General features: G+C 37.5%; 1 protein-coding gene across 8 annotated transcripts in view; it reads left to right on the forward strand.

The window, feature by feature from the left end:
* The first annotated feature begins 255 nt into the window (after window positions 1-255).
* The window catches only part of CSNK1G3 (casein kinase 1 gamma 3), a 71738-nt gene continuing 52736 nt past the window's right edge, over window positions 256-19257 (forward strand). For 5 of the 8 annotated variants that reach the window (XM_059873286.1, XM_059873289.1, XM_059873290.1 and 2 more), the window contains exons 1-3: window positions 257-416; window positions 14416-14473; window positions 16162-16576. In XM_059873286.1, the coding sequence (XP_059729269.1) occupies window positions 16399-16576 (178 nt within the window). In that variant the 5' untranslated portion in view covers window positions 257-416; window positions 14416-14473; window positions 16162-16398. Of the gene's footprint in view, window positions 417-4469; window positions 4490-14415; window positions 14474-16161; window positions 16577-19257 lie in introns of those variants that run through there. The other 3 variants (XM_059873291.1, XM_059873288.1, XM_059873287.1) reach the window with 3 other exon arrangements.

A 19257-nucleotide genomic window follows, 5' to 3' on the forward strand; every position in this document is an offset into this window, starting at 1 on the left:
TCGTGAGGGGAGCGGCGCGGCCGGGACGCAGCCGAGCCCGGTCCGCCTCCTACAGAGCCCTGCCTCCGACGCGGCCCCGCCGCGGCCCGGCCCCGCCCCCGAGTTGCCCCGCCCCTCCCCGCCGTCATTGGCTGTCGGGTCTGCCCACCAGCAAGCCCCGCCCCCTCCCAACCTGACGTTCGATTCCCGCCCCCCGAGTGGCCGACGCGCTCTGTCAATCACCCGCTCTCGGGGCGCACGGCGCGTTCCGCCCTCCTGGGCGCCTGTGCCGCGGTGGGAAGGGGCGGGCGCTCGGGGTGCCGCCCTGGCCGGCCCCGCTTCGGAGCCCCGCGCCAGGGGCGGGGCAGGTCGGGAAGCAGTGCTCGGAGGTGAAGGGCCGAACGGCGAGCCTGTGTTCCGCTCTCCTGGGCTCCCTGGTAGGTTGCTGTCCTCGGCCGCCTCTCGGAGCGGCGGCGGTTGCAGCGGTCGCAGCACCCCCGTGGGCCGAGGCCTCGGGCTGGCTCTCTCCTCATTGCCCTGGCGGCCGCGGGACTTGCGGGGGCCGCGGAGCCCCTTTGCGAGTTCGGCGGTGAACTGGGCGGCCGCCCGGGCCGGGGCAGAGGGAGCCGGCGCCTGTGCGGGGCCGTGCCCCGGGCGGGTGTGGGGCGCCGGCAGTGCCAGCGGGGCTCGGCCGGCGCTGGGAGGGCCCGTCGCCTCCCTGTGGCTGCGCTCCCGGGTGGCAGAAGCCGTCGCTATGGGACCTCCGAGTGCCCTCTCCTGCGGGAGTTGCTTGCGGCGGTAGGGTTCCCTGTGTGTTAGCCGGTGTCGGTGCTGCTGGCGTTGGTTGTTCTGGCCGAGCACCAAGCTGGGTTTGTAGGAACAAGTAAATTTGTTTTCCTGGTCTGTCGAAGCAGGTTGCTGGACTGCGATTGTGCTGGTTTAGCAGATTAGCAGGTTATAGGCAAACTGGGCTGCCAGTGCTCTTTTATTCTTACCTTTTATTTTCCTTTCCAGGAAGTTATTTGTAGGCACGCTCTAAATGCAGTGGTTTTAAGTTTGATTTATTAAAATCTCTAACAATAATGTTTCAGTGATTCACCATGGAACTCGGACAGACCTTATTTTCAGGCATTCTTGCTCGTTTTACTGGTACACTCTTAATGAGTGTTGAAGTGACATGCGATGTGTAAAAAAAAATTGCAGTATAATCGAAGACTTTTTTTGTTGCTGAATTTTATAGTTAAGATCATTTGTAAGTACATACATAGCTAGAAATTGATACTGTGCATCTGCTTAAGCATGATTATAAGTGAAGCACACTGTTAAGTATATTAAGATTGCTGCCTGCGTTATAACTGCTCTTTGGACTCACGCCTCTTCTTAACCCACTTATCTACATGTATTAGAAATACTTATCTAGTGGATGCTTTTTATCCCGAGCTGCATTGGGATGTTAAAATCCAAGATGGGAGTAATGCAATTTTGTTTTAAAGGGAAAAGATGAGATAGAAGTTTCTGTGCTATCTTGTAGGGGATGTCTTCTCTCGACCTCAATATCCTTTAGTGAATTTCTTTTTAATTGAAACGTTTCAACAGTTAAACAGGGTTTTCAGTGGGAAAAAGTATTTTGTTGTGCTTACCTGAAGTGGAGAAACTTCCTGGCAAACGGGAGACTATTTACATCAGTTGAGAATGACTTTCAGCTAATTAAATTAATCTTTTTTTTTTTTTTCTCTTGCCACTCTGCTTCAAATATTAGCTTATAAAATCAAATATTATCAAATATGATTGGCTTATAAAATGTAAATTATTTTCAAAATCTAGAGTACTAGTTCTGATACATCACATTTTCTGTAGAGCTCTTTTTTCTTCTGAGTGATCAAGATAAATATATTTAAGATTATTTAAGAGAATTAACCTGTGACAGGCTGTGTCTTAACCCTTCTGCAGTTGTTCTTCCCCTAATAAAAGGAGTAACTGAACCTACGAAAGTGTTTTTCTCTTGTCCAGCCTATTTATCTACAATTTACAAGACTGAATTTTCTTCCTTTTGTAATTTTTTTCATAATCAAGTTTTTCATAATTAAATTTTCATAACTAAATTAATTGCATTACTAAAGCTCATGCATTGTATCAAATTTTACTGTCCCCACTGTGTCCACAAAGTTTGTCCTATGGAAAGTAAGTTTTTCTTGGTTCCCTAGTTACTGTGCTAAATGGTTCTGTGATTAGAAGTATCAAAATTACATGTATTTCTAATATTTTTACTCTTGTCTTGAAAATTTGTTTAAAAAAAGATTAGGAAGTCTTCTGATGTTCAAGAATAATTTAGTTTAGTTATGCCTTTGAAACAATAAATGGATCATGAGGAATAGGGAAGTGACCGTGGTTACTTTTCTTCAATATCCTCTAATTACAAAAAAGAAATTGCTAAAGAACAGGGTACTGATCAGCTGTATTAACTGTCTTTATCTAACTTTTCTCCAGCTGAACATTTTTCTCAGTCTGTTGTAGACAAAACATATAGTTACGTCTTGTTCCTCAGGCTTTTCTTTTTACTTTTGAGTGATTTTTTTGGGATCTACATAAAAGTAATAATGTAATTAAAACCACACACAAAGCACAGGAATAGCAAAGTTGTTAGGGAGTTTGACATACTGTTTCTTCACAGTTTAGGCTCACTGATTCAACTGCAAATTAATGTTTAGAGTTCTCAGTCAGCCCTTAATACCTCACCTGATGCTGCATGAACAAACTACCTGACAGTGCCTAAGGGAAAAGTGGGACAATCCTTTTCAGCCATAGTCTGGGTTTAAATGATCTAAAACTGATTATGATACTTGATTATGATACTTCTATTAATGTAAATAGAATGGTATGTTTCCACTGTACTCTGGGCCTTTAACACACTTTCAAAAATGTTTTGAGACTTTTATATAATTGATTTCCTTGTTCTATTAAAAGGTAAAAAAGTAACTTTGAAGTAATTGTTGTATGTCACTTGTGCGCCGAGGTCGGGGCAGGAACAGGCGAGAGGCAGGATCATAGAAAATGCAAAGAAGGCTTTATTCAAAAAGTACTGCGTGGTTTTTATAGAGTGGTATGATAGAAAAACAGCACCTGCAAATTGTTCATAGTCAACAAGTTATCATATCTTTCCAGCTCTCTAAAACTTCTCACAAGCCACTGTGAGAAACGCTTGCCGTTTCTCTCTCTCTGTCCCTTGGCATCCACAGTTTTGTATTTTCTGACAATCCTTAATTTTTTTAATACTATACAGGCATTTTAAAGCAGTCTAGTGAGAAGGTAGTTAAAAGCTAGGGTGAGGATAACAGATAAAGACAGTGACTGGAACATCTGTCCCTCCCTGTGATCTTAGGTAAGCCACTTAAAATTTTATGTCCCCTCTTTGGCGTGGGGAGGATGTAGAGGAGACATCACACACCGATCCATGCTGTGGAATTGGTTTGGATTGTGGTTACTTAGGGAGCTTTCTGAAACTTTAACTTTCAGAGGAGGTTATGAAACTCTTAGTTGTATAGTATGGAATCATTTATTTTGGTTAGATTTATCTCACTTGTTATACTTACTTCTGCTGTTTTATAGATGATATATTCATAACCTTATGTTTATGAAATGGTTTCTTTCTAACAAAAGGGTTAGAGAATGCTTATATATTAAATATGCATATATGTAAAAATACGAATATTTGAGGTAAATATATAATATCAAATATAAAAAAAATTCAGAATATTACAAGTGTGTTTACCAGTGCATTCTTCTAGCATGTTTATTGAACTGCATGTTCCTTTTCTCTTACAGGGGACATTTTAAGCATCTGCACTTCCCTCTCTTCACTACCTCCTTTATCTGATTTTTTTGACTTTGTGTAGGAAACATTTTTAAAAATCCCCATTTGGCTGTTAAAAGAAGGGTATTTAGTACAAAATAAGTATAGTCTGTGGGTATGAAAAGCTAAACCAGTTATCTTGCCATTTGCGTCTAGTATCTTGCCTTGTGCTGTGGAGTTAGGAATGGGAGACATACTGATCAATCAGCAATGTCTTTGCCCAAATGTTTGCTCAGATAACTGTAGGTCACAGAAGCCCATGACACACACAAGTAAGATTTGCATATTCAAGTAAGTTTACTACTTAATTTGACTTTGTGTGTAACATCATTAATATAATTACAACTGTTTTTTCCTATGCTTTAGGATCATCTCTGTATAACCAGCTTAGCTTTCAACATACCAAGTAGTAACAGTTTTACTTAACTTAGTAATTTAAGTAACTTACTAAGTTAAGTAAATTTAATGTCATTTTCCTAGAAGTAGATTTTTTTCCTCCAGTTTCCCTGTCTGGTGATTTATACTCTTCATCATGTGTTTTGATTATGTTATTTTTGATTAAGACAGGATGCGGGCTACAACAGTGGAGGATGATGTCCTTTTCAGTAGGCCAAAAATACAGATGCTTTATGAGAAGCAGAGCCTAGATTTCAATTTCAAGTATGTGGTTTGTCTCAACTTGTATTCTCTGCAGTTATTCATTGAGTAATTTATGAGTTGCCATGCTTTTTGTTCAATAAACCCTGTGCAATAACAGAATGTAGATGGAGCAGTTTCCATCAGAAGCAGAGCTGAAGGTGGTGTTGGGGTGGCAGTTTGTGTATGGAGGTCACTGGGGTGTGATGTGCTTGAAAGGGATGCACTTGAGGGGCTGTGAAACACCAGTCTTAGTGGCTGTGCTGCCGTGTTGGGAAGGCCCTTCTCTCTAATACGGGGCATTCCCCTGCTCCATTTCCAGCTGTGCAGTTTTGTAGCTCCAGTCTTGCTCTCCATCCTGTCTCTTGTATCCTCCTCTGAGTTGGTTCAGCTTCTGTTGATGAGAGTTAATGAGTTTTTGAGCTTTCTGGTTCTCTGAGTAATGGCTTCACTAAGGCTTGGGAGTGCTGATGCTGGTGAGCGATGGGAGCAGCAGGTAGTGTGCTTCATGCAGTAGGAGATGAGCCATGGTACTAACCCATCAAAATTGTCTAATTGCATTTTGTCATTTGCATTTTGCTGATTTCAGACTTAGGTTCTATTGAACCCATAAAGTTCTTCCTTTTGGTTTAGTTTGTCTTTGAGCTTGAAATGCTGATTACCTGGTGAATGTTGGATCTTTTACATTTTGGAAGTTTCACTGGCTGCATTTTCTATTTTTGTAGAAAATACTTTAAAAGCATGGGCTTCTTGACAGGTTCCCTTTGTGATGTTGGAAGGTGTGATTTAGTCCAGGATAGGACACGTCTGCAGCCTAGAAGAAAGTACTATTTAAAAACTGTATTATAATGCGTAGAAGAATCCTGTATCTTTGTGTATTTAAGGCACCAAGCATTTTCCTTTTTATGTCATTATATTTGAATGAAGTCGTTAACAGACTGCTAACATGTTTCAACAGGTTTTTAACATAATGATATAAAGCAATCTTTAAAGGCATTCAGTGTTGCTTTAGAGGAGTTCTGCTAGCTTATAATGAAGAACATACTTGATTTCATGTAGTATTGATATTTTTGATGTCATTTTAAATGTAGATAATGCCCATAAAAATACAGCTTTTTTAAATCCTAAGTAATTGTGCCGTAATCTTGGGAGGATGAAGTAATACTGTAGAGGCTAAAGTCAGGGAGACTTGATTGCTTTAAGGGTCATGGGAGATATGTTTTGCTTCTAACCTCAACCACTAGTATTTTCTTAGTTGCACCTTACAAATGCTTTCGTCTGGAAACAGACGTTCAATATGGAATGTTTTTTACTTTCTGTGGAAGATCACTTCAGTTGGCACTCATTCATTTCTTGTGATGTTCTGTCAGCAGGTTGCTCAGTGTATCAGGTTGTTTCTGTGTAACATTTGCTGATGGTAGGCTGATGCATCTTTAAATCCGGAGAAATAAAAAATTAGGAAGCTTGAATTTATGGTTAACAGTAAAGAGGGAGGGCAGAATTTTTCCAACAGACAGGAGGGAGACAGAATAACTAAATTTGCTTTTAAGCTTTTGTCAGATGGAGAGAAAAATGCTCTTTGTCTTTGCTTTATTTTTTCCAACAGTATTTTCACTATTGTTTGTTTTTATGTAAAACATTGTGAGACCTTTAAGTAAAAACTGTTGATTGTACTTTGAATTTTCTCCTGAAAAAGAGTCTGTTTTTTAAGGAAATTAGGTATTTTTGATCTGTGGCTCTCTCATCTGCTGTCTGTAGAAATGTGGAATTTTTAGGGCAGTTTTAACCAAGCTTAGATTGTTATGCCTGTGAAGGTAAGTTCCTATAAGCTTCATTGCTTTGAAAACCAATTTAGATAGTAGATATTTATTAACCATTACCATGGTGAAGGAAGGATGTTATATGTTTTGTGTGGTAGTAGCTTGGGAGCTGTTCAGCTTGCAACTTGTTGTAATACTAGGCAAGAAACAGAACATCTCTTTTCCCTGAGCAAGAAGGGAACATTTTAATGTGGGAAGAAAGAAGGGGTTTTGTGAAGAAAGAGAGCTGGAGATGTATCAGAGGGTGGCCTGCAAATGCTGTGGATATGTGGAAGATAACCGGAAAGGTGAAGTTACTACACTGGAGCTGTGTGGGTGTTGAACACTAATCTGTAGGCAGCTAAGTTTAGCTAACGTTGATGCTTTTGAGGAATGATTCTATTTTAATCTTCCTAAGTAGCACATCAAGAGTTTAACTACACACAAGTGCCCACATCAACATACTGACATTTTCTCATTTTAGTGCTTGAGAATTTTGTTTTGATTTAAAGTCAGTGTAGTTAAGTAACTGCCATCAGACCTTGACAAAACTGATGTCAACAGCAGCAGGTTGTTTTGTTCCCAGAACTTTTAATTTACATCAGATGATTTCATATTCAGTGTCATTTGAATTTGTGTAAAACACTGGGACACTTGTTTTTTCCTCTGGGTTCCATAGGAAGGCATTGTTTTAAATATGTTTTGTATTACATCACTAATGATGAATCCAAGTGGCTGGTGTTTCTCCTTAAATTTGTGTCACTGTGCATCTTATGCATTCAATATGAAGGTTTCAAGCATGATTCCATTTGGTGTGGTGTCTGAGACTTTATCCATACAATTTTATTCCATATTAAACTTAAAACAGAAGAAAAATGCTTTATAGCCTTTTGAAGACTATAGAACTGTAGTTTTCAATTTGATAGAGATGTTTTAGGTATACATTGCAGTGAAAGTCATTCAAGTGAGAGGAGAGTTGCAAGTGTGTGTACTAGTGAAATACTTGGGACTGCTGTAGAAGGTACCTATCTAGTTTATGGAGGCAATTAAGACAGCAGAATCATTTGATTGCCATGTAGTTTGTTATTGTTAGAAATCCTTGACAGATTCATAGCTGCAAAACTTAGTCTGGAGATATTTTCCTGTACTGTGAGTTATCCCTTTCCTCACATGTGGAGTTATTAAAGTTGAACTTAGCTCCTGTCTTAAGTTCTTGAAGTACAATTTGACCATGTAATTGAATTGTGTCAGAGAACTAAAAATACTTTTAATTTTGAAAACTGATTTTCACAATCACTTTGGAATGCTAGAGCACATGATGTATTTTAGCTTATCCAAAAATCTAACCTGGAAGATCAAATGAGTGTTTTTTGGACTCTCAGAAATGCTTTGGGTTTTTTTTCCATATAGCACCGGAGTGTTTCACAATACTACTTAATTTTGTCTTCAGATACAGTGTTAGATGAAATGCAATACCCTTTTTTTCTAACTTCTTGATGCGTTAACTTCACAGATTCCCTGGCCTAGCCTTAGGCTAAATCTGAACCTTCCTGTTGTTCTGCTATAATGCTTGCGTGCTGTGGTACAATTATTCGTGTAGAAAATTGACGCCTCCATTATGTAGTATTAGCTAGCTCAGCATTAGCTTCCTGCCAGCTGAGGACAATGTAGCCCATTTAAGTCTGTATGGTTGTGGTGGTGGAAATGTGAAGAAACAAATGATGGAAATATTGCTTAACCATCAGTTTTATCCTTTCTGTACTCTTTTTAGTAAATCAGCTTTAATAGTGTTATTAGATTTTAAAAATTATTCTTTGTGTTATGGCTCTCCTTTCTGAAAACTGACTTTCAGCTTTTACTCTGAAATGGTGATTATAGGAAAGTGCAAGAAGGATGCATGAGCAGAAGTTTTAACCAAGTAACTGCATGCCACTTGCATGGAATCTTTAAGTGAAGTTGGTAGGATTTTGTAGTGAAAGTCGAATGAAGTGTAATTCATAGATTAGGGCCAAACTTGCCTTCTAGATCAATGAGAAAATAAAAATGTTTATGCAGTGACCAGCGATAGCCATCTCAGATGTTTGCTTAGAGTTAACAGAGTTGAAGAGATTGCTTGGAGATAGATCCTAATTGCTACATGATTAGTCGAGGCTGCCATTTGTGGAAAAATTGTTGAGTTAAGGTGAACCCCAGTACTGTATATGTCTTCTGATGTGACAGTGTTTTGACCATAGCTGGCAGTTGGTGGTGCAGAAGGATGCATTATTGTTCATTAGGTAGTAGACTTTCAACTGACAAAATTAGGCGTAGAGAGCAGGTACTGAATTTTGGATATTGGCAGCCCTCCCTCCAATGTGTTCATGTGACTTTAAACCTTGGTACATGAAAAATTACACTAGTTTAACAAGAACAGACTTCTTAAACAAAATTCAGTAAGGATGGGGTGGGTTTTTGGTTAGTTCTTGTACAGGCAAGTGGTTGATTAAGTGTGTTAGTAAAGCTGTTTCTCTCTTAGGTTTTGTGCATTAAAGGAGGATTATATGTTGCCATATGTGGTTTGTTGATGTACTTTCCCTAGGGAAATACCTATATACATGAAAATTGAAATGCTAATTCTAGAATCTCAAATTAATTATTTTTGTTGAATATAGTGTGTGGCAGTTGATATGGTAAGAGAGAAATGTATTTTTTTTATTTAATATATATACCACTGGAGATGAAAACAAGACTTTTTAGAAGTTTATGTAAATCCTTTCATAAGAAAGATACTTGGATTTACCTTGACACTTTCAATTAGGGCACTTCTTTGAGTGCATTTCATTCATATGTATTTGAAGATTGAGACTATATGTATGTAGACTTAAACTCCATTACCTAAACCCTTGTTTTATGAGGAAAATCTTATATATCTGTAAGAGTAAGCAAATACATATTTTAAAACAACCATATTTTTAGGAATGCTGAGAGTCTAATTTGTACACCAAAATTAATAAATTCTGTTCTGGTTTTGCAAAACTTACCTGAGTCTAGAATAGGTTGGTATTATTACAGAAGGCAGATGTGGAAAAAGACCGAATGCTGTGAGAAAAGAACTATTGTCTGTTTCAGAAAGTGAAAATAAGAATCTGTGGAAAACTGAGACTTTTTAAGTAAGAAAAAAATGTTAGTGTAGAAGGTACTTGAGATACAAACATTGTATTGTTGGAAGTTCTGGAAATACCAACAAAATTTATGTGCACTTGTGATCTGTTAGTTGCTTTGGAGTGCTGAAGAGCATGAATCAAAATAAAAGTGTTTTGAGGCCATGCACACTGAGAAATAAACTGCACAGTTGAGCTCCTGCATGATCTGTTATAAAGAGATTTCATTTGCCTTTGAAATTAGGTTATTATATTTGCCTTCTTAAATAAACGCCCATGTCTTCTGAAGTGTGAAAAATTTTGTGTGATCAAGAAATAGCAGTTGCTTTGTGTGTTTTCCCTCTTTGCTGATGAAACTCTAGGAAGGATTTCAAACTTACTAATATGTTATGTACTTTTTCTCTGTGAAGGAAATGTAGCAAATGTGGGTTCTGTGGTTCAGTATTTTGAAAGTCAAACTTGCACAGAAATGATAGGGCAGTGGTTTTTGATGGCTTGAATGTTGATCCTGGTGAAGATCTTATTTAGGTGCATTGTCACTTCTTGTATATTTTTAATTTTATTATTGTGGAGACTGCAGTCTTCTCATGTGAAGCTGAAAAAGACCATCCTTGTTTCTTGGGTTAGTTCACATCTACTGCAAAATACAGATTTTAAAAATTTTTTTTTGGGAAGAAGATGTTGTTTCAGAGAATTTATGTATTCTTTTTACAGTGCTTCCAAGGTAATTGTTTACCTAATTGAAGTCAGAATAAGTACCTAAGGAATGGGAGAATAAAATAGTCTTTGATGAATTAACTAACTTCTGAAAATATGAGAAGCAGATAATACCAAGCTGTATTTTGTTTTTATGGGAAAAATTTTTAAAAAACTGTAAAATCAGATGCCATTAGTCTTGGAATTCCCCAGATGTATGAAGTAGATTATATTGTTTAGAGCAAAATGAGTTGTTGATGAGTAAGTTTTCATTGTGTTGAGGTCACATATGAAGAACACCGTCTAAGACTTGTAAAATGGTTCAGTAATGAGCAATTTTGGTACAGGTTACTGATAGCTGGAGAGAGAAATTGTGTCAGGAGAAATTTGTTTGGAAATGTTCTTTGTTTTTGAAAGCTGATATAATAAGTATGTACCATCTGTGGAAGTTTTATGTACAGAATATTCCAGCACACTAATTTTGTCTTTAGTTTTGAGTGAAGTGCTAATGATTTTCCGTATTGTTTCTCCTTTGGAAATCTGAAAAATGATGAACTAATAATTTGGTTACATTTAACAGAGTTACACAATGAATCATTAAAAAACTTTTTATTTTAGTTTTTGCTTAGGAAAATATTATACCAAAAATAAAGCTATAGACATATTTGTACTATAAATCATTGGAATAGCAGCTCAAGTTTTGGTCACGTTAAAGTCATGTGAAAGCCTACATTACTCTTACTGGACTAAAGTGAAAATAGTGAAATCCATTCTTCTTCTGTCATTAAATGTTTATTTTTTATTTTAAATAAGCAATAGAACTAACTAAATAATATACAATTTTAGAGATATTTTTCAATTAAATTCTGTCTAAAAACTTTTTCACAGTTAGAAACTGCTGTCCTAAACTTTAAGAGGTTCTTCAATTATGAGCCTATTAGCTGAGGATGCGGAATTTCATAGATTTCCTCTGTTGCATGGAGACTTGTGTATAAAAATGAATGAAAATAATGCAGTAATAACTAATCTAGAAAGAACAGCTCAATTTTTCCATGAGGCATACAAAAATAGCAGAAATGGTTGATTAGATATTTATGTTTTGTATTATGGTCTCTCAGTGGAGCTCTTGCTTGGTTTCAGATTTGTAGTATGAATTTCAGAGTTTCTACTATTAAGTATTTCTGAAAGAGTTTGGATGGAATCTTGTGTTATTTTTTCTGCAGTACAAATGTATTTGTAACATGGAAATGATATTTGGAAAGTGAATGTGACTGTTCCTCATCTCAGTTGAAGACTGTAGTAGATGAAGCATTCAATAAAAATTACATGTAGTGTTAGAGAAAGTTTGTAGTGCCTCTGCCACAGATTTCCAAGAGACTTTCTCTTCACTCTTCTAGAAGATGTGAGAAGAAGCTATGTTGCTAAATTACTGTAACTGCCAAAAATCATGAGCCCTTGGGGTTAGAAGTTTGTGAACAGATACTTGAGATGTGAGAAACTGCAGAGGTATGAAAATGCCAGAAGGCTGAGTGAATTTTAAATGCCTTGTGCTGAAACAGGGACTGTTTCTTTATGGTCTTTCATAAAATAATAAAATATTCCATGTTAGAAGGGGCCCAGAAGAATCATTGAGGTCCAGCTCCTGGCCCTGCACAGGACACCCCGAGAGTCACACCATGTGCCTGAGAGCATTGCCCAAACACTCCTTGAGCTCTCTCCAGCTGATGCTGTGCTCACTTCCCTGGAGAGTCTGTTCAGTGCTCAACACCCTCCAGGTGAAGAACTTTTCCTAATATCCAACTTAAATCTCCCCTGACACAACTTCAGGCCATTCCCTCAGGTCCTGTCTCTGGCTGCAGTATCTCTGTAGTTCTTCTCTTCATCAGACCTTCCTTCCACTGGGTATACACCTCACTCTTTTGCCTTATTTCTGGGAAGATTCCTACTGAGCCAAGCTGGCCTTCTGCCTCCTCCACTTGACTTGTGACATTTTGGAACTGCCTGTTCCTGGGCCCCTGGGAGGTGGTGCCTAAAAAATTACTAGACCTGATGGACCCCAGCACCCTCAAAACCACTTTCTCAGGGCATATTACTGGTTTTTAAAACAGCTTGAAGTCAGCTCTTGTCATGCCCAGGACTGAAATTTTGCTGTCACTTTTTCTCCTGATAATGGAGATTTTATCTCAATTGCTTTGTGGTCACTGTGGCCAAGGTGGCCTCCAGTCACCACTTCATTCACAGGATCCTCCCTGTTAATAAGCAACATGTCAGGGCCAGCACCTTTCATAGCTGGCTCCATTAGCTGCTGTATCATAAGACTACCCAGATTTCGGACTGTTCTGGACCTATTTGTGTAGCTGTGTGACAAGGGCCATTGTTTTGAAGGTGTCCCTTTGTTCCTCAGAATAATTCTCTGGAATCATTGTCCTGGATATGTGGCCTATAGTAGACTCCTACGATGACATCCACATTATTTTTTTGTCCCTTAATCCTTACTCAGAGACTGTCAGCCTGCCATTGCTGGCTTCAGGCAGTATTCAAGCCCTTCCAGCTCACCTCCCCTGCTTGTCCCTCCTGGAGAGCTTGTGACTATCCCTCATGGCACTTCAATCAAGGGGCTCATCCCACCAGGTCTCACTTATTCCAGTAATGATCCTCATGCTGTGTGTGTTGGTGTGGAAACATTTTGGGGGTGATCCATTGTAGCGGACTCCTCCTGGACCAGTTTAAGGATCTCACTAGCACTCAGTTCCTTGAGTTTTGGCATACCCATCTCATTGCGTATCACTGTCAAACCTGTTTATGTCCTTTTCCTTCTTCCAATGTAATTTAAAGCTCTATCAATTTTTATTTTCCTCTGTAGCTCTTTTGCTGCTGTATGCTTTTCTTAAAAGTAGAGAATAATGTTAGTATACTGATACTAGCAGTGATGTATAATCTTGTAATTACAATGTGAAGGGTGCTGCTAATGTTACCTGAGGGAGCAGTTAGAGTTGCATGTTTCATTTAAGTTTGTCATTCCTGGGCAGTGGAATGTTCTATTTAGCTACTTTAATGTTCTCTTAATTAGTTTGTTTAGGAGTAAATCTGGAACATGGAAATGGAATGAGGTAGATGGTAAGCTTGTTTTTTTTAAAGGTGACTTGCACACTTGAGTATGAACATTGTAATGACAACACTTTGGAGCATGTAAGCTTGCATATAATTACAGTGGTGTTCCTCCTGTTGCTGCAGGATCAGGCATTTGAGAAATGTTTGAATAAAGAAGATGCTTAAATGAGCTGTTCTTTTATTCTGCCTTACATAGTGTCCTAGGGAGTCATTGTTGCTACAGAATAGGGTTCTTATGTGGCATATAGTCTTCAGTAGTGTTAATTGGCACATTTTCAAGCAGAGATTTAGAGAGATGTGTAGATTTATAATCTAATCTGGGGACATTTCTGCAGGGGTTAGGTGTGTGAGTTGTCAGTCAATTGAAACCCTGTTGTCATTTTTTTACTTTTCTTCACTGTGCCTCTCCTTACTTTTCATGCAGTCTCTCTACAGTGCTTGGAAAAGTCTATCAGACTACACCAAAAAAAATGAAACCTCTGGTAGCTGTTGTTTGTTGTGCATGTCAGCTACTCTGAAGTTACTTGCTTTCTTCCAGTCTTGTTTTATTTTTTATCTTCAGTCTATACAGATTACAGATTTAGTTTATAATTGAGATCTAATTACTTTTTCTTTTATGTAATACCATTTTGACATTTTTGATAGCTTCTTTTGCCTTTTTCTTCACATTTGAACATAGTAATTTCACTCCTATGATATTGCTTTGTCAACTTGGCTTTGATGGTGTTTGCTGTTGTCCTGATATTTAGTCCTATATCTTTTTGAATTTAAGAACAAATATTTACTAATATTCCCTAATGTTGGGCTGAAGTTTATGGTTTAAGCATGCTCATTTATGTAGGCAAAAATTGAAAAATGAAAAGTAAAGAGAAAATCAAGCTGTGAAATGAGGATGGTGTGTTTTTCACACAGATTGCCCATAACTATCATATAGCAAGAAAATGATTTTGCAAATAATTTACAATGCTTACACTGTATGTATTCCTTTTGTGCTTCAGATGATGCACACCTTTGAATGATGTCTGTCTTCTGAGTCTTAAAAATTACTTTGAGACAAATCTGCTGCATCTTCCTTAATAATCTAAAAAAAACTAATGCAGTTCCAAAAACTGTACTTTCATTCTCTATCAGAATTTTTTACATGTTAAGTAATTGTAAATACTACATAAAAATATCTCTTTGCCATTTGATGCTTTTCCTCTAGAATGTGAGCATTATGGTGAAGAGAAGATATTGCCATCAACATTATAACACTGTCATAGGTAAGTACAATAGAAATAAATATAACTGTGAAAAAGTTTTGTATTTTTAAGGTAAATACATCATAAAATATTACACAGGAACTTCAAAATGAAGAAAGTCATAAGCACTGTCCTTATTTCGAGTTAGTTGCAGATTATTTTATTAGGAAAATGTAAGAGAATGCCTGTGTCCTGGAGAAACTGTGACCAGGAGTACTTGCATGTCTTCCTTTTGATATGTACTGTGAGTAAAATGTGAGGGACTTGTGTTTGTTATTTAGCACATATCTTATAAAAAGGTATTAATTTCAGTTTATATAAGACAGCCTACCTATAATGTAGGTTGAGTATCTGTTGGTTCAGCAGGAGGAAAGGGGAGGACATAAGTTACTGCGTAGTAGATTTGTCCATATAATAGACACATTTCTGGAAATTGAAATTGATGTTGTCATGTTTTTGGTACACTAAAAATTCTAAGATTGTTTATTGTTAGTTCTTTCTGAAAAAGCCAGTAAAATATGGAAGTCGTCTTTTCTTTGGTATGTAAAACATCTGGTTGCATTCTTTTGCATCAAATGTGCTGACCTTCATTCTAAGAACTGAATGGTGACTTTGAAGTTCTCCTTCAAGTCACTTAAGGTCTAGCTTCCTTATTTCTTCCTTCCCTTCCACTATGCTTTTGTAGCATAGTGGGGGAGAGAAAATTACCTATTGCTTCCCATTGAGTCAGTTCCTTTGAGATTTGTGGTTTAGAAGGTGACTTTAGGGTATCTGAAAGCCTGCAAGATTATGTAGTATTTGCCTGTCTTTTTCTCTTAAACACTTCTGTCTGTACCATAAAAAACCACAGCTTTCATTACTCACTGCTGAAGTCCTTTTCCTGACATTAATCAAGTCATCTTGGATTGTAATCTGCATTTGTGTTTTTTGATTGTTCTCAGAGCAAGCTTTTCATTCCCCCTTTCACAGTATTGTGGTCATATTTCTTTGCCAAACAAATTTCCATGTACTTCATTGTTCAGGTAGTATGTTAGTCTGCTGTTGGTTAATGATTTTTAAATGTCATCTAGTTAAAACCATGCTATAACTATGTATGATTTAGCAGATGCAACTATTCAGGTGACTGTTAATACTATTTGGTATATTTTTCACTACTACCTCTTTGACTTTTGAAATTTTGTGGTAAACTGTGATGTGAGTAATAACTTTACTTTGTGAGAAATTGGTTTACAAAATAAAAGTGTCTTCAGCTCAAAGTATTAAAAATAAGCTCTTGGTGACTACCTTTAAAATAGGCTGTAGCACAGGAAATACATTTTTCCAGAGAATGTTCTCCATTACTGCACTGTATTCCCAACATTGAAGCAAATGTAGGAGAATAATTTTGGACAGATATTTAATTCATTGTGTGATTTTGCTGGTGTAGAAACTTCTGAATTATGGGGTTTTACATCACTGTCATCAAATAGAAAACAATATCCAGTGTTCTTATAGCTTTTTTGAAGTGTTGAAATTTTAGTACACTTCAGTCAAAACGATATCACTTGCTGTTACATACTAGAAATAGAATGAACCTTAAAGTAGTGCTTTTCATAGATCTGTAAAGGAAATAAAATTAGTTAAAGCTTAATTTTGTGTCTAGTTGAAGGGAAAGATAATTTTGTACAAGAATCTTAGTGTTTTGAATAACTTTGTTCTTCTTTTAACAGAATTCCTCTGAAGACTAGGAAATATTGCTGGTGTTGTGCATTCTGGAAATACGTTTTACTACAGATACCACCAAGGCATTGCAAACAGGAAGAACATGCTGCTGTTGACTCCTTACTGTCAGTAACTAGCTGGGCATTTCACTCATGATGTTTTCATTCTCACCTTGTCCAATTGGAATTTGCTTAACTGATTTTTAAAAAGAGGAATAAATCAAAGTGGAGTACCGCAAATTTGACATGGAAAATAAAAAGAAAGACAAAGACAAACCAGATGAAAGAATGGCACGGCCTAGTGGGAGATCAGGCCATAATCCACGTGGAACTGGTTCTTCAAATTCTGGAGTGCTAATGGTTGGCCCTAACTTCAGAGTTGGTAAAAAAATTGGATGCGGTAATTTTGGAGAACTACGGCTCGGTAAGATCCTCGTTTATTTATTTCAATTTATGTTATTAAGGCCATTTTTATGCAGTCTAGGCAAGAATATGTCTCTATGAATACCGTGCAGCTCTTCAAACTGCCTTCAAGCTTCAGATGTGCAAGGCTTATTCAACCCATCTTTTGTGGTTTTACCCCAGCCTGTGCAAGCTTGATGACGTGAAGAATCTGTATAGTAAGATACTTCCTGTGACTAAAATGTTTTCTAGCTATATGTAGTGCTCTAGTGCTCTCCTAAATTCAGTCCATTTTCTCTTCCAAGGTGCTGGAAGTTACATCATGGTTATTGTAGCAGTCTTTTCTGACTTCCTGAAGCACTTTATTGAGGTATATTTAGGGCTAAATATATGAGACACATCCCCATCTTGTAGGTCTGGCAGATCTCTTGGAGATGCTGTAACCAGGTACTACAGAGTTTTTAATACTGGTGAGCAAGGAAATTCCTTGGTTTCTTTTTTAATGTAGTGAGACTAAACACTTGATTTGCTGTTAAACAGGACAGTGAGAATCCATCTGTAGAGAAAATTTGGGATAATTCTGTCACTCAAGTTCTCTGCTGAACAGATGGCTGAAAATCAGATGGTGGAGAAGGCAGACTGAGAAGGACCTATAGAGTTTTGAAGAATTTAAGCACCAAAGCTGGAAATGCTAGCGTTTATTAAAATAGACACGATGGGTGTGTGCTTTTGGAAGACTATATGTTTAGTTTTGGGGACTTGTATTTCCAGGATGGACAGCATGATTAGCTAGGGTTTTCAAGATGTGTAAGTTCAGGTTTTTTGTTATTAAATGCAGTTTGACACTTAATGGCCAGAATTTATTCTAGTATTGTTAGAAGGCTTGAGTTAAAAGTGCTTCATGCATTAAATAGAGGTGATTTCACAATTAGATATTTGAGAGGATGGTGGGCTATGTAGGTGTTTCTATTGATCATTGCTTGTGGTAGAACTAATACTCATTGCCCTTCAGACAATATTTGTGATACAGTGTTTACATAACATATATGTTTTTAATATAGTGCATTCTGGGGACTGTCAGGATGTAAATAAGCTTGGCAAGTTAATACTTAATATTTAAGACAATATTGCTGCAGCTCTGACTTAGGACACTGAATTTTGTAGTCTCACTAATAGGTTCTCTTGTTACTACTAATAATAGTTACACAAAATTGATACATTTTGACATTTACAGTGTTGCATACATGCCTTTTCAGTCCACAAATCAAGCTGAAAAGTTGTTCTTCCTCACTTGCTAAAATTTGCATACTGCCTTCAAATCTTAATTCTGGTTTCAAACCTCTCAATAAACTTATTCAAACCAGCAAGATGAATACTACATAAAGGCAACTGCAAACTAGTAAAGGTAATTTTTTGTTGATCTGTTATTTTGGTCACAAAGTATGGAGTTGATTAAGGGTTAACATCTGATTAACTTACTTGGAGCTGTTACAGTGAAACAATGTATTTTATTTTAAATACAATATTAAATTAGTTAAAACTTAGTTTGATAGTACTGAAATAAAATAGAGCAAGTAAGTAAAAGGAATAGGACGGAGATTATGGGACAGTGTACTGTCCTGTAACAGTCACCAGGACAAATGCTGCCTTTCTGATTTTAATATCTGTGGGTTTTGCTAATATTCCAGATATTTCAAATCCCTATTTTTTGGTTTTTGTGAGGAAGGTGTTTTAAATGTACGTTACTGAAAGCAAGAGTTAGTATTGTTATTATAGATTCTGATTTAATTTTTTTTTTATTTTTTCATTTGCTTTGCTACAATATCAAGTACTTAGTGTGCACCCTTTCTACAAAGGTGTACACAAGGGCTTAGTGTTTTAGATGCACTTCTGCAAGTGGGAATATATTTTGAGCATGTGTCCTAAGGTTAGACCTGAGGGACTTTAAGAAGGGATAAAGTTGGAGACTGATGAATTGGTGCTCAGAAGATAAAAATTCATTTATATGTCGGGAGCTGTTCTTCCATATGAGAAGAAAGTGGTGGTCACACTTCAGTAGTGGCTTGTGGATCAAATGGGAAATTGGCTCTCTGTAGCAAATTACTGTTTGTGATCTTGAGCCATTAGCTGGCAAAGGAGTAAATTGGTTTGGATATTGAGCTGTTAATTTTAAGACTATCTGTTATAGTTAAATTAAACTGATACAGTTAAAATAAGCCGATAAGGTAGTAAGAGAGAACTTGTTGCTGTTGCAAGTGATGCATTACTCAATACCTGTTGTGTGTTTATGGACAGATCAACAGTGGTGTTTTATATACGTGTCTGCTGTATTTTAAAGAGCCGAATGTCCTGACTGACCACCTGGAAAGTTAGTGTCCCTTCTGATGCTACTTCAGAATAAGGCGTGTCATTGCAAGTTTGGAACTCAGTATGCAGTCACTTAACTGTAACTGGGTTTGTTACTTATTCAGAATAGGTGATGTAGATAGCTAAGAGATGGAATGAGCAGGGCTCCTGCTGGAGTTTTTGTTAGTGTCTTATAGATTCTAACACCGTAGAAAGACACAGAAACAACTGCAAAGTACACTTCTGACCAAAAATGTAACTGATATGATTGTCCAATAAGAAATACTTAGGACGCCTGGATATCCGCTCTAGTCCCTACATAGGGGACTATGATCCCCTTTGTAGTGTATGGATCAT

The sequence above is a fragment of the Haemorhous mexicanus genome, chromosome Z (genome assembly GCF_027477595.1).
Source record: "Haemorhous mexicanus isolate bHaeMex1 chromosome Z, bHaeMex1.pri, whole genome shotgun sequence".
In the NCBI taxonomy this organism is placed as follows: Eukaryota; Metazoa; Chordata; class Aves; order Passeriformes; family Fringillidae; genus Haemorhous; species Haemorhous mexicanus.